This window comes from Lissotriton vulgaris, chromosome 9 (genome assembly GCF_964263255.1).
Source record: "Lissotriton vulgaris chromosome 9, aLisVul1.2, whole genome shotgun sequence".
NCBI classification, from domain to species: Eukaryota; Metazoa; Chordata; class Amphibia; order Caudata; family Salamandridae; genus Lissotriton; species Lissotriton vulgaris.
Genome location: NC_141697.1, coordinates 507,638,466 through 507,665,996, shown reverse-complemented (window position 1 = coordinate 507,665,996; position 27,531 = coordinate 507,638,466). Strand labels below are relative to the sequence as shown.

Genomic DNA, 27,531 nt, shown 5'->3' with positions numbered 1-27,531 from the left:
ATTGCAATTTCATATCTATAAACTGCCAAAAAACGTGCTAGCCACATCTGGAAACTTGGAGGATCTACGTCTTTCCATCTTGCGGATAAAATTATCCTAAATACTGCCATACCAATAAAAACTAGTCTTTCTTCAGATTTCTTCAGATTTAAAGTATGGTCGTGGCCGAGTAAAAATAAAGTTTCTGATTCTGGCATTTTGTGCCTGAATATTTCTTCCCAAAAGGAGTTTATCATGTTTTTAACTAGAATCAGATCAGGGCAAGTGTAGAACATATGAGTGAGAGTTGCCGGCCCTTGAGTACATCTAGGACATAGATCATTCTCACGTTTACCCCACACAAACAATTTAGCGGTGGTAAAATATAGGTCAAAAACAGTTTTATATAGTTGTGCTTTAAGATTGCTCGCCATCAGTAATTTTTGACTCATATTTAATACTTTATTGATGTCTACATTCGGGTTATTCAATTTTAGAGCCCACTTTCTTTCTGTTTTATCAAGATCATCATTCTTCATACTTAAAAGAATATTATATAAAGTTCCAATTCTAGTATTCGATCTAGATATTACATCCATGATTTCAATTTTACTTAAACAAATTAGGGATTCTTTGGCTTTTAGTGTAGCAAATATCTGTGCAAATTTTAGAAAATCTCCATTAGGTAACTTGTATTTTGCTTTTAAAGCTAGGAAGGTTGTGTCATAATCATTTATTAAAAAATCGCCAATTGTCCTAATTCCTAGCTTAGCCCATTGTTTTAAGAAGCCAGCTAGGTCCTGTCCCTGAATAGCGTTAGAGTGCAAAAGTGGTGTATGTCGATTAATTTTCTCAATTTGGATATATTTAGCAATTTTATTCCAAGTTTTCCAAGCATTAACCATAATTTCTCCTTTAAAATCTTTATAAGTTCTTGTTTCGGTCTTTCGTAGTAGTAAGCCATTTGCCTCCTGACCTACCAAAAGCTCATATATTGAGGGCATTTCAGCAGAGTCTTCTAAGTTCTCCGAGTTATATCCTCTAATCATAGGCGTAAGTTGTTTTATCTGTGCTGCCCAGTAATATAATATCATATTGGGTATAGTAAGGCCACCTTTATCAACAGGAAGTGATAATAACGCAAGGGATCTCCTAATCTTCCCATTCTGCCACACAAACTTAGATATAAGGGAATTAATCAATATTAATGTTTCTTGTTTAATAGCTAATGGAATTGCTCGAAACAGGTAGAGGTATCTAGGTAACGTATTCATTTTAACATAATTGGCTCTTCCTATAATGGAAAGATGAAGACTATTAACCCTTTCAAAATCGTTCTTAATCTTTATCAGTAATGGATCAAAATTGATTTTTGGGATTAGCTTAGTGTTTGCACAAAGTTCAATTCCCAGATATGTAGCTTTTTCAGTTCTTCGTGGGTCCATACAGGTTGTGTTAGCTGTGCTTATAATAATCGTCTTTCCTTTATTGAGAGAATATCCAGAATAAGGTCCAAATTCAGAAGTGACTTCCTCTATTTCCCGGATAGCCTCTATCGGTTCAGATGTAATAATCGCGATGTCATCGGCGTAAGCCAGTATTTTTGTTTCGAAGTGATGGCTAATAACAGGTTTAATATTAGTACTTTCTAGTAATTTCAAAATAAGAGGATTAATATATAATGCAAATAGTAGAGGCGAGCATGGGCACCCTTGTCTAGTACCTCTTGTTATGTTAATATATCCAGAAAATAGTCCGGCTGCCAAAACTTTTGCTTTGGGGCGGTGATACATTGATTTAATAGAATTAATACATTTAGGGCCAAAATTATTACGTATCATAACTTCCCAGAGAAAATTCCAAGTGACACGATCAAAAGCTTTCTCAGCATCAAGTAGGATCATCGACATTCGCTCCCCCCTGGCGGCCGTGGCATCGAATAAGGCAATTGCCCTACGAATATGTTCTGTGGTTCCTTTCCCAGGAATGAAGCCATGCTGCCAAGGGGAAGCGAGTTGTTCAATGACCCTACTGAGTCTGAGCGCTATTATTTTTGCATATAATTTAGAGTCCGAATTAATAAGGGATATGGGGCGATACGAAGTGAGCTGTTCAGGGGATTTTCCCTTTTTAGGAAAAGACGATTATATTAGCCTCCTCCCAAGAGATTGGAGGTATACCATTACATTGTATCCCAAGAAATAAATCATGTAAAATAGGTACTAATTGATGACTAAGAAGCTTGAATAACTCAATCGGTATCTTGTCGGGCCTGCTGCTTTACCGGATGCCAGTAATGATAATGCTGCACCCACTTCTGTGAATGTAATTTCTTTTTCAAGATCCTCCTTTGTGGCATCATCTAGTAATTTCGTGGCCTCAGGATTAATGAGAAAGTTATCTAAATAGACTTTTATATCCTCCTCTGAAATTATAGCATCCTCAGTATACAATTTCTGGTAGTACCTCTGAAACTGAGAATTAATTTCGACTGCATGAGTAAAGGTCTGCCCATTTTCTACTATAGTAATAATATCTTTCCTTGCAGTTTTTTGCCGTGTACTAAGTGCCAGTTGTCTGCCCACTTTCTCTCCACTTTCGTATATTTGTTTTCTATGTGATTGATATGTCTGGGCAGCTTTCTGGCTGAGTTTGGAATTCAATTCTGATTTCAGTACTGCTACCTGCATCATCACATGACTAGTATCTTGTTTTTGTCTAATTTTGAGAGTATGTTCCTCCTCGGCTTTGGCTAAAGCTGCTATTCTTATTTCATATTCTTTTTTTTCCCTATTCCTGATTTTGGATTGGTAGCTGATAGTTTCCCCCCTTAAAGCAGCTTTATAAGTATCCCATACGATGTTTCTTGATGCACTAAAGCGATTCATATTAAAAAATTCCTCAGTCCAGATTTTAATATGATCAATATATTCTTTGTTGCATAATAGTTTCCTATCAAAGGACCATGTTGTTTTTTGAGTAAAATTAGTATCATAATCAATTAATAATATTAAGGGATTATGATCCGATATTATTTTTGGGAATTTACTTATATGTGAAGAAGGTGCTAAATCTCTAGAAGTAAGAATATAATCTATTCGTACATGTTTTTGGTGAGGATGAGAGTAGTAAGTATAGCCAGGGTCTATTGGATTATTTTGCAGCCAAATATCGGTTAGTCCAAGACTACATATTAGGCTGCTAATAGCGCGATAAACCTTCGGTTTCCGGCCTATATACTTAAGTTTAGATGCATGTGGCGATAAGAGTGGTATCAAAGAAATGTTAAAATCACCACAGAAAATTAGCGGACCTTGCCACATAGCTAGTTCTGTTTCCAAAGTTTCAAAAATTGTGGGATCATCCTGATTTGATCCATAAACAGTGCATATAGTGATTCCACTTGCTAGTTTAGCGATCCCCCACCTTCCATATGTATCAGATAAAAAGCGTGTTCCTTGTCCATAACAATTTTTAACCAAAATTGCCAACCCCTAATATTTGTCGTTTGAGATGATGCTACCATTAAATTATATCCTTTAAGTCTTAATAATGCTCTTTTACTCCAAGGAATATGGGTCTCCTGTAGGCACAATATGTCTACGGGATGTAATTTAACTAGTTCCTCTAGCCTTGAACGTTTATCTCTAGCCAGTAATCCTCCTACATTCCAGGTTTGTATACTAAGCTTACCCATTGTTAATGTAGTAACTTTGTCTAGTAACATTGCTCAAATAGTACTCCATATGCATGTCCTGCTGTGTATTTTCACAAATTAATTTTATTCCTGCTATTAAGCCTGTTTTTTTCTTATTTTCCACTTCTCCCCCTTCTTCCTGCCCCCTCCCTCCCCATTGTCCCTCCCTCTGACCCGCCCGCTTCCCCACCCCTTTTCCCTTTCCCCCCCTTACACAGGCGTTCAGACTCTACCAGAGTCTGTGTGATAAAGTTGCTGCACTTCTACTGAGCTACCTTGCCATAGATAACAACAAAAGGATATATATATCATATATCATAACTATATTCATCCTATCATTCACCTCTAATCTATGCCTAAGCATACTAATCAATCTTCAGTTAAATTAAACAAATTAAACAAAACACTTTCTTAAAACATCAGACAAGCTATCCGAAAGAAATAGTGAAAAATAGAAACATATCTCGTTCTATCCCTCCCCTGCGCATTTATAGCTCTTGTAGTATGCAAGTTATTATTGCGGTCATCAGAGCATATATCTCAAATAAAAAAATATATATATATATTTTTATCTAAGATATTTCATCTAGATACGCTTTTGCTTTTATCTCAGACTGAAAAAACTATGTCTGGCCGCGATGAATAATCTTAAGGCTAGCAGGGTTGTTCAAAAAAGCCAAAGCACCCTTCTCCCGAAATGATTTGATCAACAATCGCAACCTCCATCGTCTTTCAACAGTTGCATGGCAAAAGTCAGGTCTTGAAAAGAAGGAAAATCCATTACAAGTTATTTTACGATCTGGTCTCGCTTTCTCCGCCACTGCCTGCCTAAGTAAAAAGTTGCCAAAATATACTAAGATAGCATGTGGGTATACCCCTGGCTTCGGTGGTGGATTAAAGGGGACTCGATGAGCCCGTTGGATTTCAACTTCCCAGTTCCAGTTCTGTATTTCAGGCATAGATTCGCTAAAGAGTTCAATAATGAAAGCTCGCATGTTCTCTCCTTCAATTTTCTCTGGTACCCCTAGGACGCGAAGATTATTGCGACGTTGCCTGTTTTCAAAATCTTCAAGCTTCCATTTAATATCCATCAATTCTGTTTCCTGAAGCTTGATCTTCTCATGATTTTCTGAAGAGTCTTTCTCTGCTGCCATCACCCTTAGTTCCATTTCGGTTACTCGTTCACCAATATGAGTACACGTTTTAGAGAGCTTTTTGACAACCCCCTGCATTTTACGCAATGCTGCGCGAGATCTTCTGCTATCTAGGGCAGTCTCTTCCCTGTGGGCTGCTATTGCCTGTAAAATGGTCTCCACTGCAGTGGGAGTTAACTCTGGATTATCTGGTGTGTCTGAGGTGGTGCCTTGATTGGATTCAAGATGTCCTTTAACTAATTTCTTCTGTGTAGTTCTAGCACTACTTTTAGGCTTAGTCTTTACAGTATTAAGCTTCTGTCTTCCCTCACCATAGCTGTCTTCTGAGGAATATATATGTGGTTCCGATTCCTCATCCTCACCCTCCGTAGATTCAAAACTCTCTGACCACTCCCCTAGTACATCTACTTCGGCCTCTCCGGTTTCATCAGAGAAAGAGTAAAACTCACTGAGGTCTTTTTCCCCCTCCAATTGTTGTCCGGTTTGCTCAGTTTGTAGCGGGGCAGTACTTGGTAATAAATCATTAACCCCTTCACTTGTTATAGTCTGCTCAGAGATTAGGTGTAGGGGTGCCCCTGGTATCTCCTCTGAGGCTATTAAACATGGGGTTAGTACTGGTGTTCCAGCCTCATTCTGATTGGTGATTAATGTTGCTTCTGCAATCAGATTAGTCTGGTCGTTTTGTACACCCAAAATATTGCCCCCGGGGCCCGAAAATGACATTGCCCGGCCCTCCTCAATTTGCTTCTCGCCATTCCCTGCTCCCACTGTTGATGCATCAATTCGTCCGAGCTTAGAACTCTTGGTAATTGTAGAATTATTAACATTACTAGCACTCATGTTTTCCGTGCTAGCTGCAATCAGAGAAGTATCAAGAGCAATAAAGGGGCCAGGCATCCCTTCCTCTAAATCTAGAGTGTTATTTGATTGTACCATGGTTAAATTATTCTGTTCATCATTCACTATTGGGGTAGACGGAGACTCAGACTCAGCCCCATTCTGTAAGCTGTTTTGAATTGGTGTTTTTTTTAACAATAAATCAAGCACAGTCCTCCCCCCTGTATTACTTAGCCTTCTGCGAGATGCTAAGACTTCCGGTCTTGAAGTGCCAAGTGGGGACGCAATTGCATGCTTTTTAGCTCTTGCAGACGCTGTTTTTACCTGTAATTGATCAAAGTCTTCCCCGTCCAATAAGCCTTCTCATTGTTGCCTCTCTGCTTCCTTGCGAAGCACCCTTGCTGCCTTCGCGATCCTGGCTCTGGTTGCAGCAGCTGAAGCGCTCTTTGGTGGCATTGCTGCTGTATTTTCTTCCCTCGGCGTTTTCCCCTTCACACACTGTCGTGCTTGCCAAACAAAGCCACTCACCGTAGAGCCGGCGTTTTGCCGCGAGGATTTCAGCGTCTGACACACCCCCTGAAGCGCTGCTGGCAGCGTTGATCTTGTTCCCTTGGAAACGCCGTGTAAGGAAGTTGGATTCCACCAAAGCGTAAGTGTGTTTAGGCGTCGAAGGATTTTCATTACATTGTAGCAATATCGCATTGTTTCAGTCTTCGAGGGGTTTGTTGATGTATCTCATAGCCAGTGAAATAAAAAAAAGCCGTGAAGCCGTAATCACTCGTAGTCAGTGTTCTCCCAGCGGCGCGGCGCGGTAAATCAGTGTGTTTGTCTCTTTGAATGCCCAATCAGAGGATCAAAGGTTCTCCCCCATCACTCTCCATATTCTCTGTACTCTCCGTATTCTGTGTCTCATAGCACTACTGATACAGTCTATTAATTCAGTTTTCGGCAGCCGAATCTATCCAAAAGCAGTCCGGTCGTTCACTTCCATCGGAGCTCAGTAGAGTGCTGCAATCGGTCTAACGCTTAGACCGCCATCTTGCCCAGCCTGATGGGGTAAAAAATATATTTAAAGTAAAGTTGAGTAGAGTATTTCTATCTTCAGTCTTATTATGTCTCCATCCTTTGGTGTTTCAGTTAATAACCAAGAGGTTTACATCTTCATTGGATTGATCTCTTTGCTTTGGCAGAACACTTGTATATTTTGCTTCAAAGTCTCCCTACTTAAATTATACAGTGGATAACCTGTCTTTTTCTAGACAAATGGTCTGCTTTAATCATATTCTGTCATTTTGTTGCTCTCCGAGGTCTCAATGTAGACTGACAGAAAAGAATGGCAGGTATTCTAATTGCTTACTTTTAACTCCCAAGTCTGGAGTTCCTTGTCTACAATAACTCTCTTGGAGAGGTCCTTGGCATTTCCCAGTTGTTCCTTTATTTTGGACCTTTTCAGAGTCTCAAGTATTGTTCCCTCAAACTGGAGATGGAGTTGATCTGACAAGACATGGATGCTCCAAGGAGGTTGCCTTATGCATCTAACGTCCTTGCCGCTAATTGCACTTGCAGGCGGTGAAGGCGGACAGTGGCAGAGTCTGCTGACCCGTATTGGCAGTACGGCTTGAGCGGGTGCAATGCTGTTGTAACTGCTACTGCTTCCTGATTATTCCTCTTTTAAAACAATTTCATTTTTTACGTTGTTTTAATATTTGGGGGTTGCAACAGGGGCATTAGGAGCTCACCTTCTCTAGCGGACACCTTGGCTCAGTGGTTGGTCCGTCCCGCCCCGGTCCTAAGCGGTAGCTAGTACTGTTGCGCGGATGGCGTGGAAGGGAGAGCCAGGTACTTCCGCTCTGCAGGGGTTAGCGCTCTAGTTGGCAGGGTAGCCCTGCTATTTAGGTTGCATGGTACAGCGGCCGCGCTGTGGTGAAGGTGGACAGTGGCAGAGTCTGCTGACCCGTATTGGCGGTACGGCTTGAGCGGGTGCAACGCTGTTGTAACTGCTACTGCTTTCTGATTATTCCTCTTTTAAAACAATTTCATTTTTTTATGTGGTTTTAATTCTTGGGGGCTGTAACAGGGTCATCAGGAGCTCACCTTCTCTAGCGGACACCTGGACTCAGTGGTTGGTCCTTCCTGCCCTGGTCCGACGAGGTAGCTAGTTCCGTTGCGTGGAGGGCGTGGAAGGGAGAGCCAGGTATTTCCGCTCTGCAGGGGTTAGCGCTCTAGTTGGCAGGGTAGCCCTGCTATTTAGGTCACATGCCTCATCGCCGAATGCACGCCAAAGGCAAGCCCATCTGCGCCTGGCCGACCAGGGCTCGGGGCCAGAACCCCTGCCTGTTTTGAACAAATATTGAACCGTAGTTCCCTACAGTTACATGCGCTTTGCCCCACTATTGGTGAGTCGTGTAGGTATAGCATTATGGCAGGGAGTACAAGTTGTTTTAAGTGTAGCCATTGCCCTTTTACAGTGGACTCCCAGCTGGAGATAGGTCAGAAACTTAGCCTCTCCCTGAAAAATTGCAGATCCCTGAGGAAACAAAGTGGAAATCTATGACCATCTGTCAGATGGTCACGCAGATGTGTTATTTCTAACAGAAACATGGCTAAGTGAGGATTCAGCTCCCGAAACTCTTGAGGCCCTCCCAAGTGGTTATGGAATTACCAGAGTGGATAGACCTACTGGTAAAGGAGGAGGGATTGTGATTATTCACAAACATTCTATTCAGTGCACCCTTGAGTCGGTGGACATCGTGGATAGCAAAGCAGGCTTCTTCTCTATCACGGCATCAACTAATTAGATCATAAAAGGGTTTCTGGTTTACAGGCCCCCAGGACCGTCTATATGGTTTGCACCTAGTCTGATTGAACGCCTAATTCAACCGGCATTACGATTCAAGAAACTATTGCTGTTGGGTGATATGAATCTTCATTTTGATGATTTATCTAATTCCGGGGCTCAAGAGATTTGCCAGGAACTAGCGGCCTTACAACTGACATTAAAATCGGAGTTCCCCTCTCACCAACTGGGCCACTTATTAGACCCGATTTTTGCCAACTGGGGAGCCTTAGAAATGGAGCCTCCGCTTCCAGTTCTATGGTCGGACCACTTTTTGATCTCCTTCAAAGGCCTGGCGGTCCTTACCGTACGTACCGGAGAAACTGGAGATTAAGAAATAGCATAGGAAGTGGGCTGGTTTTTCGCAAGCGAATTTTAATAGGACCCTATTACAGGGTGGGCTTCCGGGCAGTTCAGACATCGACTCTGCCTGTGATGCTCTGGATAAGCGTATCGTGGAGGCATTAGACAGCAATGCTCCATGGTCTTCGAAATCGTCAGGGAGACAACTAAAATCTGCTCCCTGGTTCAGGGACAAACTTAGAATAGCAAAATAAGCATGCAAATGCCTTGAAAGACGGCAGAGAAGAGACCTTTCGGTTCTTATCAAGAGTTAGTATAAAGCCAGCCTCAAGAATGATCACTCTCTTATTAGTAAGGCTCCTGCCTCCTATTATAAAGAAAGGATTGAGACAGAACTCGGCAAAGGAGTTGTTTACTGTCTTTAAAAAGATATCTTTCCTGCTAAAACCACAACGCCTAACATAGGCCCAGTGGAGTCTTGCAATCTGGTGGCCGACTTGTTAGCGGAGAAGGTGGAGAAGATTTATTCTCGAGCCTTGCATTAGATATCTCCTAGAGCTCTCTTTCATCTCAGGAATGGTCCCAAAAAAATGGAAGGAAGCGATCGTCCTTCCGTTAAAGAAGAAACCTAATGTTAGTATGAACCAATTTGAGAATTTGCGCCCCATTTTATTGCTACCGTACTTTGCTAAAGTTGCAGAGAAGGTGGTTAATAACCAATTGACAGCCCACATCTTTAAACATAGTTTACTTCAGCCCACACAATCTGGTTTCAGGGCATCTTACTCCACTGAATCGGCTCTGCTTCTCTCCACGGAGACCATCTGGAAACATGTAGATGAGGGACAGAAGGCGGCCTTAATTTTATTAGACCTTAGTGCCGCATTCGACACTGTGGCCCATCATACCCTACTCCAGTGTCTCAAGAAGGGAGGTGTGGCTGGCAGTGCTCTAAGATGGATGGAGTCTTTTCTGCATGATCATAGTTATCAGGTGGCGCAGGGACTTTACCATTCTAAAAGTATTCAGCTGAAACCGGGGGTCCCACAAGGTTCCATTCTCAGCCCGACCCTGTTTAATCTCTATGTCACTCCTTTGGCAGAGATTACTGAAATATTTGGGGTCAGTGTTGTGTCCTATGCTGACGACACTCAACTGGTGGTGTCCCTAACACAAGCACATGAGAAGGCAGCCATCAATTCTGGGACATGCATACAAGAAATGGCGTCCTACATGGCTATCAACTGCCTTAAATTGAATGGTAACAAACTGAAGTGCTTGTGATAGGCAAAGCACCATCGGTTTGGTCGTCGGCTTGGTGGCCTTAGACACTGGGGCCTACCCTTTCTCCCTGTGAACAGGTTAGGAAACTAAGGATGTGGCTGGACACTAAGCTCTCATTTGAGAACCACACTAGGCGAGTGGCAGGTACAATCTTTGGAGTCCTGTGTAGACTCTGGAAGACTTTAGATGTGCTGCCTATTACAGCTAGGAAAACCATGGTCCACGCCCTGGTGAGATCACGCCTGGATTACGGGAACGCACTCTATTTGGTAGCATATGTTATATGTATACAGAGACTCCAAAGCATCCAGAATGCAGCAGCACGTCTCGTTCTGATGTTACCCAAGAGAGCACCTTCTAATAGGGCCTTAGCCTCCCTTCACTGGCTTCCGGTCAGGGAGCGAATTCTGTTTAAGGTTCTTTGTGTTAGCCATTGGATCTTACAAAGGAAGGGGCCCACCTACCTGCATGATCTACTAACCCCCTACTCCCCGACCCGTCAACTAAGATCTAGCAGGACGGGGCAGGTGAGCATTCCATCTATCAGGAGACCAAGGATGAGTGGTCGCTCCTTTCGCTTTCTAGCGGCACAGCAGTGGAATAGACTCCCATGTGGGCTCCGGCTGGAGGCTTCAGAGACTGCTTTCTGCAAGGACTCGAAAACTCGTCTCTTTCCCTCTGATTAGCTAGCCTGTCTAACTGGTAAAATGTGTTTATTATTATTATTATTATTATTATTATTATTATTATTATAGTGTATACATGACAGCAGGAGCATTGTTCATAGTTAATAACGTGCCTTCACTACTTTTATTTCACACCCCTCTCCATAACATTCAAATCACCTTTATAATTAAACTTCATATTTACCATAGTGCTTTAACCTTACTTTAATCTCAGTACATTACATTTCCTTGACACTGACCCTTATTCGAAGCCTAAAAGGAATAAAATTTCATTTCTGAATTGTGACAATAGGTTTTACCACAATTGTAAGTAAGTTAAATGAATACAAATTATAATTAGTTATAATAAAAGTAATGTTAACTCTAACCCTATACCTATATATTACCTTTGTAACTGAATAAACAAAACTAATACACTTTTGTAACCCTGGGACTATCCTTACCCTTATTGTTTCAAACTAAAAAACTTGTATTGCATTGAATTCTTTCTCTAACCCAAAATAAATTTGATTCAAATTATAATAAACCTTGTACTAACCCAACGGCCAAAATAGACTTCATTGTTATTACATACTTTTACTTTGATTTAATTTTTATTCTATTTTTATTACTATCCCTAATTCTAAATGCAAATGGTACGGATTTATTTTATATTGAAAATAATGAAACTGTTAAGCAACAGTAATCAGCACTAACCCCTTAAAGAATTTTACGAAATAATTTTTCAGTTAATTACCGAAAACCTAACTCCAACCCTAATTCTAACTTGGAAAAAGCGAATCCATGTAATTTATTTCCAAATAATCTAGAGCTTTTTAAACATACGAACAAAGAAGCTGTGAATGTAACTGCAGGGAAATGCATGTCTGATGAAGGAAAAAGGGTTGAGTATGCATCGGATCTCATTTTGCCAAGTTTTGTCATTCTATGGGTCTGTATTTTAAGGTCATGCAACCCTTATAACAATCCTAGAGTTTCTTAGGCACTGCAGTAAAATGCTTAGGAGGGTGGATCAGTGCAAAAGTTGGAATCACCATGAGCAAAGGTAACAAGGTGGGCAGGGCAGAGAAGGAGCTGGGACTGCTGCACTACAGTGAAGGGGTGAAAAAGAGCAGAGCGGTGCTTTAAATTGGATCACCTTGAGACATGGTAACAAGGAGGGCAGAAGAGAGTAGGAGCCAGGAACGTGCAAGAAAAAGGAAAGGCAGACAGCCATTTTGAGGTCAGGCCACTGTGAAGCGGAAAAATAAACTAATTATGCGACAACCTCGCACTCTAGTGTAGCAGAACAAAATTGCTTTTGTTCAGAATCCATAGGTGACAGAGGACTGAGCGTAACAAAAAATTGATGAAACTATAGTTTTACATACAAATTAGCCCCTTGTGCATTGCAAATAGAAGCACTGTATAAGTGGTGGTATGATACACTAAACATCCAATTGCACGAGGTGAGGGAGTAATACTTCTGCTGTGAAAATCATTTCATGTAGATTAAAATTTAGGAATAAAAGCTCTGTGTGAGAGTTAGCAAAATCTTTCACTGGCCAGGTCGTTAAAGGAATTCAAGGGCAGAAAAATCCCTTAAGCCACGGAGTAAAAACCCTTGGACCTGCTTCTTTCTTTTTGACCATGTGCCACTTACAAATGAATGGAGTCTGCTTATTGGCCATTCTCTACCTAAAATGTATAGGATCCAAAAACCCTAAACAAGTGTAAGTTGATCAGATAATTGGACGAGCCCATCCCAACTGAAGAATTCAGGGTGCAGTTGTAATTCTGTACTTAAAAACAACATTTTGATTTTACATAATGATGGTAGTAGTCTTGTATAAACACGACAGGACTTCTGGCCATTGAAATTAGAGTTCAAGAAAAAAGTTATATTACCTGGCTTGCCACATTTCTTCATTGGCAACAGATTCCCAAGAAACAGGATCAAACCTTAACAAAAAGCAAACATTATAATAATTATATCCTCATAGATTGTGAAAATAAAACAAGTAAAACAAAATTACTAATTAAAGATATATCTAAATCAGCATAGACCCAGATCCAAAATAATTTTTTTTCTCAGCTGTCGCAGTGTGCAAAATGTAAAAAGAAATCACAAGAATGCACCTTATAATTGTTTGGAAGCATAAGGAACATGTGATAAAGAAGATTTGTAAATTATTTTAATAACCTGAAATCGAGCTGATAATATAAATGAATCATACATGAAGAGAACAGTAAAGAACAAAAGTGGTAAAGACCGTTTCCCACGTAAAAATTATTTGCCAACAATTAAAATTACCATATTATTTTGGATAACAAAACTGCTCTCCGAAGTGATGGTTTATTATGATCACTGGCATGAGAACAAGTTGCTTACTATTTATTGGCAGTGGTGTTTCTAGGATATAAACATGTTCCACAGATTCCTTATATGATCCAATACCTTACAACATCGTCAAGGGGCACTGTTCAGCTGCAATATAATGCATCACAAGAACAAGTGATGTTAGTCCCTCTACTTTTAATTCACACCACCACAAAGTCAAATAATGGGTGCAAGGGAACAAAATAATTAATCCTCATTCAGGAGAGGGGAGGTAGGAGGAAAATAAGGAATTTGAAGAAAGATGAATATCCATCAGAAAGAAAGTTACAGAATGCAAATAACTTGTTGTTCTAATGAAGATTCCTTGTCCTAGACTATGTATGTGAACCACTTCCAAAGCAGTCATCGAAAAGAAGACAGAGAAAATACTGAATTATTCCACGAAGGTCTGAAGTATAGCCTTTTCATACATCCTTTCAAGTTAGCATCTAAACAGTAGTATTTTGAAAAAAAATGCTAAAATTTCCAAGTAGCAGCTCAACCACTTGATTCCGCCTGTACATCCCTAAACAACACGAAAGTAGCTGCTTGTGGCCCAAAGCATCTTCTAGATGGTAGATTTCAGTAAGCTCATTACAAATTTTTACCACTAAAGAAACCCAGTTCCAAATTTTGCACCATCAAAAAACAACAAAAAGGTTTTTATCAACTAGGAAAAGCTAACGTCAGAAGAAACAAATTGTTCCTCGTCCCCCGTCGACAAGTGATACGCAAGGTAGCAGGAGGGTAAATAAATCACCCATGCTAAAGTTAACTGTTAAAACTTTTGGAAGCAGAGACGATATCGCCCTGAGGCTAAATGTAGATTTGGGAAAAAACTGTTATGGGAGGAGATGATAATGCGTGACACAAACCTGAATTGACCACAGTGAAAGCGCTCAAACCTTTCTAAGGATCCAATTCAATTTGAGAATGGTAGTCGGCAAAAACCAACCAACTACTAGTGTAAACAAGCTTTTGTGCATGCTGCTTTAGCTGCTACCAAACCATTCTTCACTTACGTTGATAGAAAGCATTGCAAAATGGCTAACTATTCAAATTCCTTGCACAAACCTTTACACATTTTGATTTTGGTTTGTACAAACTTTATTGGGTTTTTACAGCACACATAATAGGTGACACTGGTGCAGTTCTGCACATCTAGTCGGACCACAAAATGCACTGCGTACATATATCTTGGATAACATTGAATGCAACGTTCTTAACCTAAAATGTGAGGAACTACAAACTCCCTCCCACTTAACCCCCCCCCTACTGGCAATTGCCTACTTTCAGTATCGGGACATGGGTGAGCTCAGTTACATTGTCAGTACCCGCCTGATGGAGTAAAAGAGGAACAGTTACCTTAACACAGTATGGTCTATAGACGTTTCTGGGGTGGTACCCCCCTGTGTGTAAGAAAGGGGTGAAGACGTATTTACATACGTTCAATAATAATTACGTAACATCTGGGTATGACGGCAGCTATCAGAGTCTTTGTAGTGGCCCCCTAGAATATAACTGATTCAAGAGCATCAGGATTAGTACTCAGGTGTTCGGTAGGTCTAGGTTTTTAAAGTATTCTAGCAGGGTGTCCCATTCCATCGTTATCAGTGTTTTCCATAATCCCACGTATTCTTATCTACAGGGTGCCCCACTTTCTGCCTCCTCCATTGTATAAACCTTTACACATTTAGATGAAAAATATGACCTCCCTCGTTCGAAAGTAGTGTCTCGAAAAGACCACAAATGAGATTTTGACGATCTGAATATCAAGAAAGAAAGCTGCATTCAAGAAATACCGGTGCAATCGGTGTGGTTGCATTTCCTGAATCGAAGGATTAAGAGAATTCATTAAGAAGACTGCATGCCTGTGGTACTGAAAGTGCATCTTAGAGAATCTACTTCCCTCTAGTTCTACTATCCAAAAAACACATGACTTCCCATTTCAGGTATGTTGATATCTTTATTAAAAATCTGCCTTTATTGATTGACTGTATGTAATTTGTGTTTATACCATGTGACTTGTTCATCTTGACAACTGCTCTTTTTTGTATGTATTTTTTCTTTTTTGTATTGTTTTCTGTTGTCTCCTTCAATAAAAAAAGATTTCCCCCCCAAAAAAATCTGCCTTCATATTTAGGCATCCCATTAGATTATCTACTGACAGACCAATTCCTCTATCAAGGGTCCACTTCCACAGTGGCTTTCCCTAGATCTTTAGAGGAAAAGCGCTGAAAATTAGTTCTCTGCTCTTACATTTACAATCTTTATATGGAGTTGGATTCTTGAACCAAGCCTTGCTTTCATATAGATATTTAGAAGGTGAGCATTCTGAACTAAAAAGAGAAGAGTACAACACCTGTTATTAGATGCTATGGAGAGGCTGCACAACTCCCCATGAAAAATATTGTGTGGACAGTTCCGTCAGTTTTGATCAAGCTCTACAGAAGGAGGAATAATGACTAGGTCCTGTAACTAGTCGTAGTATTGATTCCGCTGACTGCCACAGGTTCAGTGCAAAAAAGGCGTTTTCATACACGCTTGAAGAAGTAGATTAATTCAGCCATAACACTGACCTTGCTGTCTCAGCTGAGCATAGATGTACGTTTTATACTCTTTCTATAGGTGGGAACACAACAGCTTTGTGTCCAGGGTAGCATCAATGTACTTGATCTTCGGAGCTTTAGGTAGGCTGGACTTGGTCTCAATGATTTAATCGCTATACCTAAATTGTTCAGGAGAATCATCCCCTTCCATATAGGAAATTCCAATATGTCATAAATCTAGTGCATTATAATTCATCTATATGATTTATGATGCACCTCATCTCTTGCTTTTTGTCTTTAAAATGATCCTCACGTTTTTGGCGTCCTTCTTGCCACAGATATTCCACTTCCAGATACATATACATATATATATATATATATATATATATATATATATATATATATATATATAACACAGCATTTTCCCTTCAGAAGACATTATTTTGGACAAAGAAATGTAAGTACAGACATGTATTTTGCAACTCCGTTTTACTCACAGTTGTCTCATTTATGCTTTCTTAGATTATATGGCATTACATGGAGAAATGTCCTAGTTATTTCAACCTAGAAAACATCAAAGTTCCTGGCTTTTCTAGTGCAGCCAGAGCCGGTTTCCTTATTTTGGAGAGACACAGAGACACACACACTTAGAAACAACTCTACTTTTACAAGGTAACTAAATGTGTAGATAGAAATAGGGTTCATAAATTGGGCGCCTTGGGGCTCCTCAGGGTGCATGAAAAGCTCAGTCAAAGTTAGGAGTGCAGCATTACATGCCAGATCAATGCTGGTGCTCCGCTCCTCATTGAATAATTCAATTTCAATTCCAAAGATATTCCTCCACTTACATAATAAGGACGCTGAACAGGCTCCACTTCAATAATGAGAGAACCAGGGCTTTTCCCAATGTTCAATACCTGACACAAATCAAGTAGAACTGAAAACACTGGTCTGTAGTTCACATACTCTTCCTCTACCCAGTTTGTTTTCTACTTAGGACAGCTTTGTCCACAGCCCATTTCAAATCTGTGTTAAGGCGTAATGTAACACAAATGATTCATGCTGCATCTGGAACTGAGATGGGCCTACAGTTAGCAGGCTCCCTACTGCAGCGTTTCGTACAAAGCAGTACTGGGACTACAGACTTCGGCAAAGGAGGGGATGAGAGATGTTAGCAGTACTTTTTCATCCCTTGGAGTAGCATAGGAACCAAGATATATATGTTTAGCTTAAAAATATCAGCAAAGACCTAATTTGGAGCTGGTGCTTCATTTGATTTTTGGCCTCAGATTGCTAACTCTATTTCCGTAAGAGTAAGCAGGATATCCCAATTTCCGTAAATGTCTTGGGATTCCCTATTGGAATGTTCACTCTCCTCATGGTTCTGTCAATACAGTTTAGAAAAATACTGGATCCATGCTCCTCACTCTATTGAGAAGTTTAGGTCACATCATATATTATGGTCCTGATGAATTGCCACTTGACCGCTCCATGGCTACCTAAGACATGAAATATGTTTACCCATTACGTAGACCATAGCTCAATAATTGGTCAATCAGTGACTGTTGAACAAGTTACTTACCTTCAGTAACGATATATCTGTAAGAAACAGTAGTTAGTGTTAGATTCCTTACCTTAGAATATCCCCAGGTGTCAGACTGGATCTGGAAATTTTTGCGTAGCAGTACCCTTGCGCGTCGGTAGGCGTCGTCTGCGGCTCCGTGTCTGTCGTCGGGGTTGTGGGTGCCGTGATGACGTCGGAGTACTTAGACTCCGCCTCCGCGCGCTGACGTCAGTTCTTAGACACAGCTTTTCTGCGCCAGGAACGCAGAGCCATGTTAAAAACCAACAATGGTGCCATTGAAACTAGGGCCCTGAAAGGGGATGACCTTAACCCTAGATATCGATTCGCAGAACGGGGAGGATGGGTGGGGCGGTAAGGAATCTAATACTAACTACTGTCTCTTACAGATATATCGTTACCGAAGGTAAGTAACTAGTTAGTATTAGATTCCTTACCTTAGAATAGATACCCCAGCAATACCAATCCTGGTGGTGGGTCTGCGAACCAATAATCACACCAGAAAGTCCTGGAGGACGGAACGGCCAAAGAAGCCATCCCTCCCGACTTGGCTGTCCAGGCAGTAGTGTCTTGCAAACGTGTGCAGCGATGCCCACGTAGCTGCCTGACAGATGTCCTGCAAGGGGGCTCCCCGGCCCAGGGCAGTGGTAGCCGCCGTGGCCTGAGTGGAATGGGCCCTCAGCCCAACAGGAGGCTCCTTCTTCGCCAAGGAGTAACAAGCCTTGATACACAAGACGACCCACCGAGAGATGGTCCGCTTGTGCACCGCCCGTCCCTTCTTAGCGCCCACGTAACCAACAAAGAGTGGGTCATCCACCCGGAACTGTTGTGTGCGATCTAAATAGAACAAAAGCGCACGTTTTGGGTCCAGACGGTGGAGCCGCTCTTCCTCCTTTGAGGGATGCGGAGGTGGAAAGAAGGTGGGCAAGGTGATAGACTGCCCGATGTGGAAGGCCGTGACAACCTTGGGCAGGAAAGAGGGTCTAGTCCGCAACACAACCTTGTCCGGATGGACAGAAAGGAAAGGAGGTTTGGATGAAAGAGCCTGGAGCTCACTCACTCTCCTGGCAGAGGTGATGGCAACCAGGAAAGCAGTCTTCAGAGTAAGAAGGTGGAGAGGACTGTTGTGAAGTGGCTCAAAGGGAGCACACATCAGATAGGTAAGAACCAGGTTCAAGTCCCACTGAGGCATCACAAACGGAACCGAGGGAAACGTGTGTGTGATGCCTTTCAGAAAACGAGTTACAATAGCGGACTTGAACAAAGATGGTTGATCAGGCAGCCTCAGAAAGGCTGAAAAGGCAGAACGGTAGCCCTTGATAGTGCCCAGAGCAGAGCCCTGCTGGGCAAGAGAAAGAAGGAAGAGAAGAACCTCGGAAAGAGGGGCAGAGAGAGGATCCACAGCCTTTACTGTGCACAATGCCACAAATCTGTTCCACCTGCAGGCGTATACCAACTTTGTGGAGGGACGCCTGCCTGCCAGAATGACATTACAGACTTCAGGAGGCACGTCAAATGGCCTCAACTGTCGCCGCTCAATCTCCAAGCATGGAGGTGGAGACTGGACAGGTTCGGGTGGAGGACCGTCCCCTGCTGCTGCGACAGAAGGTCCTCCTGAAGAGGCAGACGAACCGGGGATCGACTGACATACTGAGTAGCTCGGGATACCAGTACCTTCGTGCCCAGTCCGGAGCCACAATGATGACTTGGGCCCGGTCACGTTTGATCTTCTTCAGCACTCTGGGCAGAAGTGGTATAGGCGGAAAGGCGTACAACAGATCGCAACTCCACTCTCGCCGAAAAGCGTCTCCGAGCGAGTGCCGCCTTGGAAATTCCAACGCGCAGAACTGATGACATTGCACGTTCTCTTCGATGGCGAATAGATCTAACCTAGGCTCTCCCCACTGCAGAAAGAGACCTTGCGCCACATCCGAGTTCAGACGCCATTCGTGATCCATCATGCACCGACGGCTGAGTTCGTCCGCCCTGGCGTTCAGAGAACCTGCCAGGTGTTGAACCACCAGGGTCACGCCCTGATGTTCCAGCCACTGCCAGAGGCGCAGAGCCTCCTGGCACAGGGTCCACGACCCCACCCCGCCCTGTTTGTTGCAGTACCACATGGCGGTGGTGTTGTCCGTGAACACCTGCACTACACTCCCCCGGACAGAGGGGAGGAATGCCTTCAGTGCTAGACGAATCGCCCGCAGCTCCAAAAGGTTGATATGGAGCCGGGACTCCGCCAGAGACCAGAGGCCTCTGATCTCCGCCTCTCCCATGTGGCCTCCGCAGCCCTGGAGGGACGCGTCCTTCACAACTACGTGCTCCGGTTGGGGAAGGGAGAGGGATCTGCCGCTGACTCAATCGCGGTCCGTGAGCCACCACTGCAGCTGTCTCGCAGTGCCCTCCGAGATCAGGACGTGGTCGGACAGGTTGCCCTGATGCTGGGCCCACTGAAACTTCAGGTCCCACTGCAGAGCCTGCATCCGCCATCGGGCGTGATGCACCAGAAGGATGCAGGAGGCCATCAGCCCCAGAAGCCGCAGCGTCAACCTGACCGAGACTCAGGATAAAGGCTGAAAGATCGGAATCAGAGCCTGAATCTCCCGAACCCGCTGTTCGGGAGGATAAACCCAAAACTGCGCCGAGTCGAGAACCGCTCCGATGAAGAGGAGCTTCTGGGAGGGGCACAGGTGTGACTTCGGCACTTTGATGGAGAACCCCAGCTGGTGCAGGAGGTCTGCTGTCGTCTGGAGGTGGCTGACGACTGTCTGGGGCGAGCCCGCCTTCAACAACCAGTCGTCGAGGTAGAAGACTGAAACCCCTAACCTGCGCAGATGAGCTGCGACCACAGCCATCACCTTCGTGAACACCCGTGGGGCACTGGTAAGGCCGAAGGGGAGCACAGTAAACTGAAAGTGCTCGTGGCCTACTGTGAACTGCAGGTAGCGGCGGTGGGCCGGCAGGATGGGGAAATGGAAATAAGCGTCCTGCAAGTCCAACGCTACCATCCAGTCTCCTGGGTCCAGGGCAGCTAAGACCTGAGCCAGTGTTAGCATTTTGAACTTCTCCTTCCGGAGGAAGCCGTTGACGTTCCGTAGATCCAAGATAGGGCGTAGGCCCCCTTTGCCCTTCTTGGGTACCAGAAAGTAGTGGGAGTAGCAACCACACCCTACTTCTGGCCCTGGAGCGCGCTCGATGGCCCCCTTGGCCAAGAGGGCCGTACCTTCCTCCTGCAGAAGTCGCAAGTGATCCCCCGACACGCGGTGGCATTGCTGGAGGGGTCGCCTCGAAGGGGAGGAAGTAGCCCCTTCGGACGATTTGCAGCACCCACCTGTCCGATGTGACAGTGCGCCAGTGGAGGAGGTGATGGTGAACCCTGCCCCCCACTGGCGTCACATGGGCCTGAAAGCACGGACTAGGAGGGTTTGAGAGGCGGATGCTGCACAGGTAGGTGTCGACTCACCTCGCCGTTGTCCACGACCGCCGCCACGGCGGTTTCCATGGCCGCCACCACGTTGGAAATTAGTCTGCGGCGCGTGGCTGGCAGCACGTGTGGGGGCGCCCCTTCCTTGGCCACGAAAGGAGCGAAAGGCACCCGTTTGCTGGCAGGGGGCCGAGAGGCCCAAGGACTTGGTCGTAGCCCTGGAGTCCTTAAAGCGCTCGATTGCATGGTCTGCCTTGTCGCCAAACAGGCGACGGCCATCAAACGGCATGTCCATGAGTGTTTTCTGGACATCGGCCGAAAAGTTGGCGGACCTCAACCAGGCGTGGCGACGAATCGCCACTGTCGTTGCCATCGCCCTGCCCAGTGAGTCGGTTGTATCCAGCCCACACCGGATGGAATAACGTGCTGCATCTCGACCCTCCGCAAGGGTTTGGGTGAGTTTAGCCTTGACCTCCACCGGGCATTCTGGCAGCACGTTCGAGACCACGTCCTACAGAGAGTGGGTGTAGCGGCCCAAGAGGCACGCAGTGTTGGAAGACCGCAGTCCCAGACTCAGGGAGGAGAATACCTTCTTGCCGTATTGCTCGTACCTCTTGGATTCCCGATCGGGCGGAGCCGACGGGAATGCGGTCTGGGAGTTGGAGGCCTGGATGACCAGGCTCTGAGAGGGTGGGATGGGTGGACAGGAAACAAGGGTCGCCCGGGGCCGGGCGGTGGCGTCTGGCCATGTTCCTATCTACAGGTGGACCTGTAGCGGGCCTCGACCAAGTGCCCAAAAGAACGTCAAGCAAGGCCTCATTAAACGGCAGCAGAGGCTCAGCCGATCTTGACTGCGGTTTAAGGACCTCAGTGAGGAGGTTAGTCCTCATGGCCGCGATGGGGAGCTCAAGGCCCAAGGCCCTGGCCGCCCGCGTAAACACCACACTGTAGGTTGCCCCCTCCTCCGTAGCCACGGTAGGGGGTGAGACATAACCAGTGTCCGGCGAAGTGTACAGACCACTGGCATCCCCAAGTTCACCTGTCCAGTCCGGCTGGGACTGACACTCACATGTCAGAGGGTCCTCAACCCCTCCCACTACTCCTCATCACCCATTTCCTGAAAATCAGGGTTGTCAAAGGATGGGGCCGGTTCATTGAAGTAAAACTCTCCAAGCGACGTCGAAAGCGGCGCCCAGCAGCGCCGTTCCGACGCTGGAACCGGATCAAGGGAGGTATCGGGGACGACGTCGCCCAAAGGCGGCGCCGGAGGTGACACCCTAGGGACCGGCGCCGGTGAGGTCGTTAGGTCAACCGGCGATGACCCGGATCCGGAAGCGGATCCAGCGGGGCCCTGCGGCGCCGGACCCGAAGGCGTCGGCGGCGTCGGGCCAAAGCACCCGACACGCTAGGGTCCCCAGACGGGTCCGCTGGGCCGAAGGTGCTGCGGAGCCCGTTGGAGGAGAGAGGGACCTCATCGCCATGAGGAAGCGCTCGATCTCTGGCGTCGCTTGCTGCCCAGGGACTGGAGGGTATGGGGCAGGTCACGACGCCCGTGACTCCGACGGAGCCGCGTGGGCGGTGTCACCCGAACCCCTGGCCGTGTCACGCGAGCATAGGGGGGGAGTTGGAAGAGCGATGACGTCTCTTCGACTTCTTGTGCTTACCTGACGACTTCGAGCCTGAAGAGTGATGTGACTCCCGGAGCTATGATGGCTCCGACCCCGCGACCGGTCCCTCGACCTCCGTCCGGACGGGGACCTCTCGCGGTGCGGGCCGACTGCCAGAGCTCGAGCCGCTTGCGGGACCGCTCCCGCCTAGCTTTCGAAGTCAGGGCTCGGCAGTCGGGGCAGGCCTTGTCGCCGTGGTCGATGCCGAGACAGTAAAGGCACCGGCGGTGAGGGTTGGTTACCGACATCAGTCGGTCGCAGTCCTCACAGGGCTTAAAACCTGGCATCCCTACCGGCACCGTTCGGAGTCGAAGACTCGAAAAATTATCAAAAATGATCGAAAAAAGTTTAGTAAAAAAGTGACTAAGGTACCACTTTTTCCGGATCTGCGCTGCTGGCGCGGAAAAAAGAAGAACTGACGTTAGCGCGCGGAGGCAGCGTCTAAGTACTCCGACGACGTCATCACGGCGCCCACGACGCCGACGACGGACGCGGAGCCACAGACGACACCTACCGACGCGCAAGGGTACTGCTACGCAAAAATTTCCGGATCCAGTCTGACGCCTGGGGATATTCTAAGGTAAGGAATCTAATACTAACCTGTTTCTTTCAGATTTACACTCTCACTTGCAGAGACAGGGACCATTATATCCTAAGTTTCTCTGCCTTCTCTTTAAGCTGAACATCAACCAGGGATTTCAAATTAAATATTTTGGCAGCATGTGGTTGATAGTTGATTTTATTTCCACACCATTCACCAATCTTCTCACATCGTAGGACACACCATTCTTTGTTCTATGGTGCTCAATCAGCATATTTATTAAATGAAATCCGACAAAGAGCCCTCTTGCAGGGCCAGCCAGGTATTGCAGCGCAGGCCTGGTGAGGAGCACCACCCTATGATGAAGCATGTCACCTTCGAGTAAGTAAGGGCAACAGTTTTCAAAAGCACATGCTTCGCAAGGTACCTGCACTCAGCTAGGGTTAATTTCTCTGAGGCGAAATCACCTCGGAACAGTATACTGATTTTTTTACTTTGCTTATCTGGGGAGAGTGTATACTGGACCGGTAATCTCCCAGTCCTTTCTTGTGATATATATCCACCCAGGGCACCCACAACATTGTCAGCTGTTGGTGGCTGTAGAGGGAGGAAAAATTCCCCCTAGGCCACTCTTTTTTTTGTGGTGTCCCCCGTCCACCCAGGGCACCTACAACACCTGCATCTGTTCGGGGACGTGGAAGGGAGGCCGAAGCCCCCATGGTCCACCATCTCCCTAGCCAGTACCCATCATGGGTGCCGGTGGGAGCTGGCAACAGTGAATGTGTCCACCGGCGAGAGCACATTCACTGCTCCATGCATGACCTCTTGCGGGTGCAGACATGGATGACTGCTCCCGCCCATAGGTGATAGCAGTCATCACTGCTTCAGCCCCAGAAGATGAGATCCCTGGGGTCAATACGTGGCTAAAGAAGGAGGGCCATTCAGATTCCCTTCCCCAATAAATACGTATATTAAAACAATTTATGTTTAGCCCTCCAGGGATTGGGACCCGGGACCAATAGCTGCCTCAGGGAGAGGGGCTCACACATGCCCACTCCCCACATTTAAAAACAAAAATGCAGCAACCCCCCACGGGCACCGACCCACCCAGGAGGGATTAAAATAAATAGGGTGTACCTCATTGGTCCTGTATTTTTTGCGGTGCCTTGTGACCGGGAAAAGAAACTGACACTGGGGGTACCCCGCCTAGGTAGGGGGTTAGGTTATCCCTATTCTACCCCCTATATCTTTTTTGTACAAGGCCAGCACAAATGCAGTCACTCATGCAGCCGATGCACTGAAAGAGGTTGAGGCCTTCACCGACCTGGGCTGTGCCATAGACAAGCAAGGCGGATACACAGATACCAACGTCAAGGCAAGAATCAGCAAGGAAAGGCTGCCCTCCTTCAGCTAAAGAAGATCTGGCGCTCCAAGGACCTAACACTGCAAACCAAGATCAAGCATTTTAACACCTTTGTAAAATCAGTCCTTCTGTATGGAGTAGAAATTTGAAGGACAACAGTGACCACCACCAACAAAGTCCAGACCTTCATCAACACCTATCTGAGGAAAATCCTCCAAATCCGCTGGCCAAACATAGCCATCGACCAATGGATGCAGCCTATCCAACTCCCTACTCATGAAGAAATCATGAAAGACGCTGCTGCTGGATAGGTCACACCCTCCGCAAGCCCGCATCAAAAACCACCAAGCAAGCCCTGACCTGAAGCCCTTAAGGGAAAAGGAAAAGAGGAAGGCCAAGAAACACCTGGCACTGAGGCCTCGAGGCCGACTGCAAGGACATGGTTTACATGTGGAGTCAGATTGAAAGAAAAGTCCAGGACAGAGACAGATGGAGAGTTCTGGTTGATGACCTATACCTCAGGAGGGGTAGTAGCATAAGTAAGTAAAGGAAGCAAGTAAATCCTGCGGTCCTACTGAGGCCTGAAATATCTATACATTTTAAACCTTAATTTCTCAAAAACTACTCTATGGATTACACCAAATCACAAAAAGCATGCTTTGTGTAACGTTCTAAATTTCTAACAAATTTGATGTAATTCTGATCAGCCATTTTAGATGGAAAACTGCATGGGGACAACAAGTTTTGGGAGCTCACTTTTTTCTCAGCCCACTCAGCGGATCACACAGAACTTTCCAAAAAAGGATCTCAGGTGGATTACCCGTTGTTTCGGAAAGTTTCATGAAGATTCGTCAAATTACACCAAAGTTAGCAGAAAAACAAAAAATCAATTTCTTATGGAAACACGATCCCAGTTGTAAAAACTATCACTACACAGTGGCACCCTGCGTATTAAAGGCTTCTGCATGGTAAAGGAATGCATGGTACGAGTAGAGTGCACTAAAAGCGCTTTGAAGTATCAGGGGCATGAACTCTCAAGAAATATAGATATGGAATATTTGGCCAAGAAAAAAATCGGTCCAGTTTATGATTGAATCCTGGCATAATGAAAAGTGTTTTCCCTATTTGGATCGTCTGCCGAACCTCTGGTATAGGCAGGAGATCCTAAGACTGAGAATTGGTATTAACCCTTGGCTGGCAAATGAAGAATTAAAAACAAAGATGATGGACCGAAAAGGGTGTTGTAGGTGCTGGCTGGGTACAAAGGAGGACACGATGCATATCCTTCTTGATTGCACTTTAATTCTTGAGCAGCGAAAACTATGTCTTCGCCCTATATTCTTAAAATATAACATAAGGACACAATTACAGGCGATCAAGTTACTCAGAAATGCCCACCATCGAAATTGCAATTGCTCTAGGAAATTTTATAAAGGTAATACAAACCTTTTTTAAAAACCTATGATTAAACTTTTAGATATTTTTACAGTGAAATAGATGAACTATGAAGTTTTTAAGAAACTGGATATTTTAAGTGTATACATTTTTATATTATTTCAGTTAGGACAGGTCTGCCCTAAGAATGTCTGCTGCTATTGCTACCTACTTGAAGATATGTTTTGAACTGTGAATTTTATAAATGGTTTTGTATAATGTTTTATCTGTATACTTTTGAATTGTTTAAAAACTAAAGTCTAAATAAACAATCTTGACTGACTGACATGGTAAAGGCAAGTGTGGTGATGTTACACATTCCCTTGAACCCAATATTAAGGACAATAGAAAGCAAACAAATCAAACTGTAATTCAGCAGACATCACATTAAAAAAGTAAGACTGTGGTCTTAACCACCATGTATTGTTCTTACTGCCCATATTCTTCAGTCCAGTTATACATGTTTTTTGTGAGCTTAATCCACTCGTCTGGGATGAAAGATTTGTCTTTAGCAACCAGTTTTTCACAAGACCCCCACGGCCAAAGGGAATAGCTTGTTTTCCAGGTCGAGTCCCCTTCGTGCAGCCCTATGCACACAAATGTTTCTTTCCTGTGAAAAATAGTAAATAATCAGTAAATTTTATTCTTAAATTTTAAACGAATTAGTTGAATTATGTTACATGCTTGCAGGTGAGAATCAAATTACTTGACAATGATTTAGATTAAGAAACTAATTTTAGACTTGCATAGGTGTCATCCACCCTCTTGTAATATGTAGAGTACCCTACAAGATTCACTTTATACAGGTCCTATGCGGAATCTTAAGAGTCTCATGTATGAATTTTATTTTGAAAAGAAAATATATATATATCAATCTGGTTTGAACAGTCCCTGCACCTCCTGCTGCAGCACGGCGAACAGAGACCACTCCGAATCCCGTATTTTCAGGCAAGATCTTATTTATTCAGCCAAGTTAACAGAAACTCCCGGTCTGACGCGTTTCGGGCGGTTGCCCTTGCTCACAGATCGTCGTACATGTTAAATGCCATTTTTTATATATACAAATGGTAACACCATGTGATAGTGAACACAAAAGAAATACTGCATACATTTGTTATCAGTATGTGCAGAAATCAGAGGTGATATAATTTAACTGTCAAAACAACATCGTTTAAAAAAACATTTCCTGAATAAATTCATGAAGTTAAAACTCATAACCAGTGTTCCAGATTAAAAAATAAATGACTATTTGAACCATATTTAGTGTGGCACAGTGAATTCCAGCATAAATGCATGTACGGTATCTTCAATTAACACGTCAAGAGTTCTGTCCTTATAAAACATATACATATAGCAAACCTAAGTCCATGTCTGCTGACATTTTCTATTTCATACTGACCATATATACAACATAAAGAATCAATCTTTGTAAACATAGATTTGTACTTCACGCAGCACATACTCTATTGCCCGCGGCGGTACCTGTGCAAATCAGCATTCTTATGTGTAAACAATCACTATGTGCAAAATATGCAAGTAATAGTCATACCAGGACAAATTACATCCCTAATCTAAGGTGATTGACCTGACATCCAATATAATTGGTGTCAGTACAAATATGTAAAAAATATGTCCTGACCATGAATTACCATTCTGTGCAAAATATCGCAAATATATGTATGTTCACAAAAAGGTTTGTATCTGTATTTGGTATATTGTATCAAAAAATAGGGGTACTGATGAAAGTTGGCCCTATACAGAAGATAATGGTATGAATTCTAGTATGGATCTATATTCAAGGACTGCAAATCATATGTCTGTTAAATGTATTAGTAA

At 44.2% G+C, this 27,531-nt stretch overlaps 1 protein-coding gene across 1 annotated transcript in view; it reads right to left on the bottom strand.

Moving 5' to 3' along the window:
• TMEM260 (transmembrane protein 260) overlaps positions 1-27,531 on the bottom strand; it is a 645,490-nt gene that overhangs the window by 64,079 nt on the left and 553,880 nt on the right. Inside the window, exons 13-14 of the mRNA XM_086937970.1 lie at positions 26,129-26,305; positions 12,664-12,717 (exon numbers count right to left, since the gene is read on the bottom strand). Of these exons, the coding sequence (XP_086794096.1) occupies positions 12,664-12,717; positions 26,129-26,305 (231 nt within the window). The remainder of the gene's footprint in view (positions 1-12,663; positions 12,718-26,128; positions 26,306-27,531) is intronic.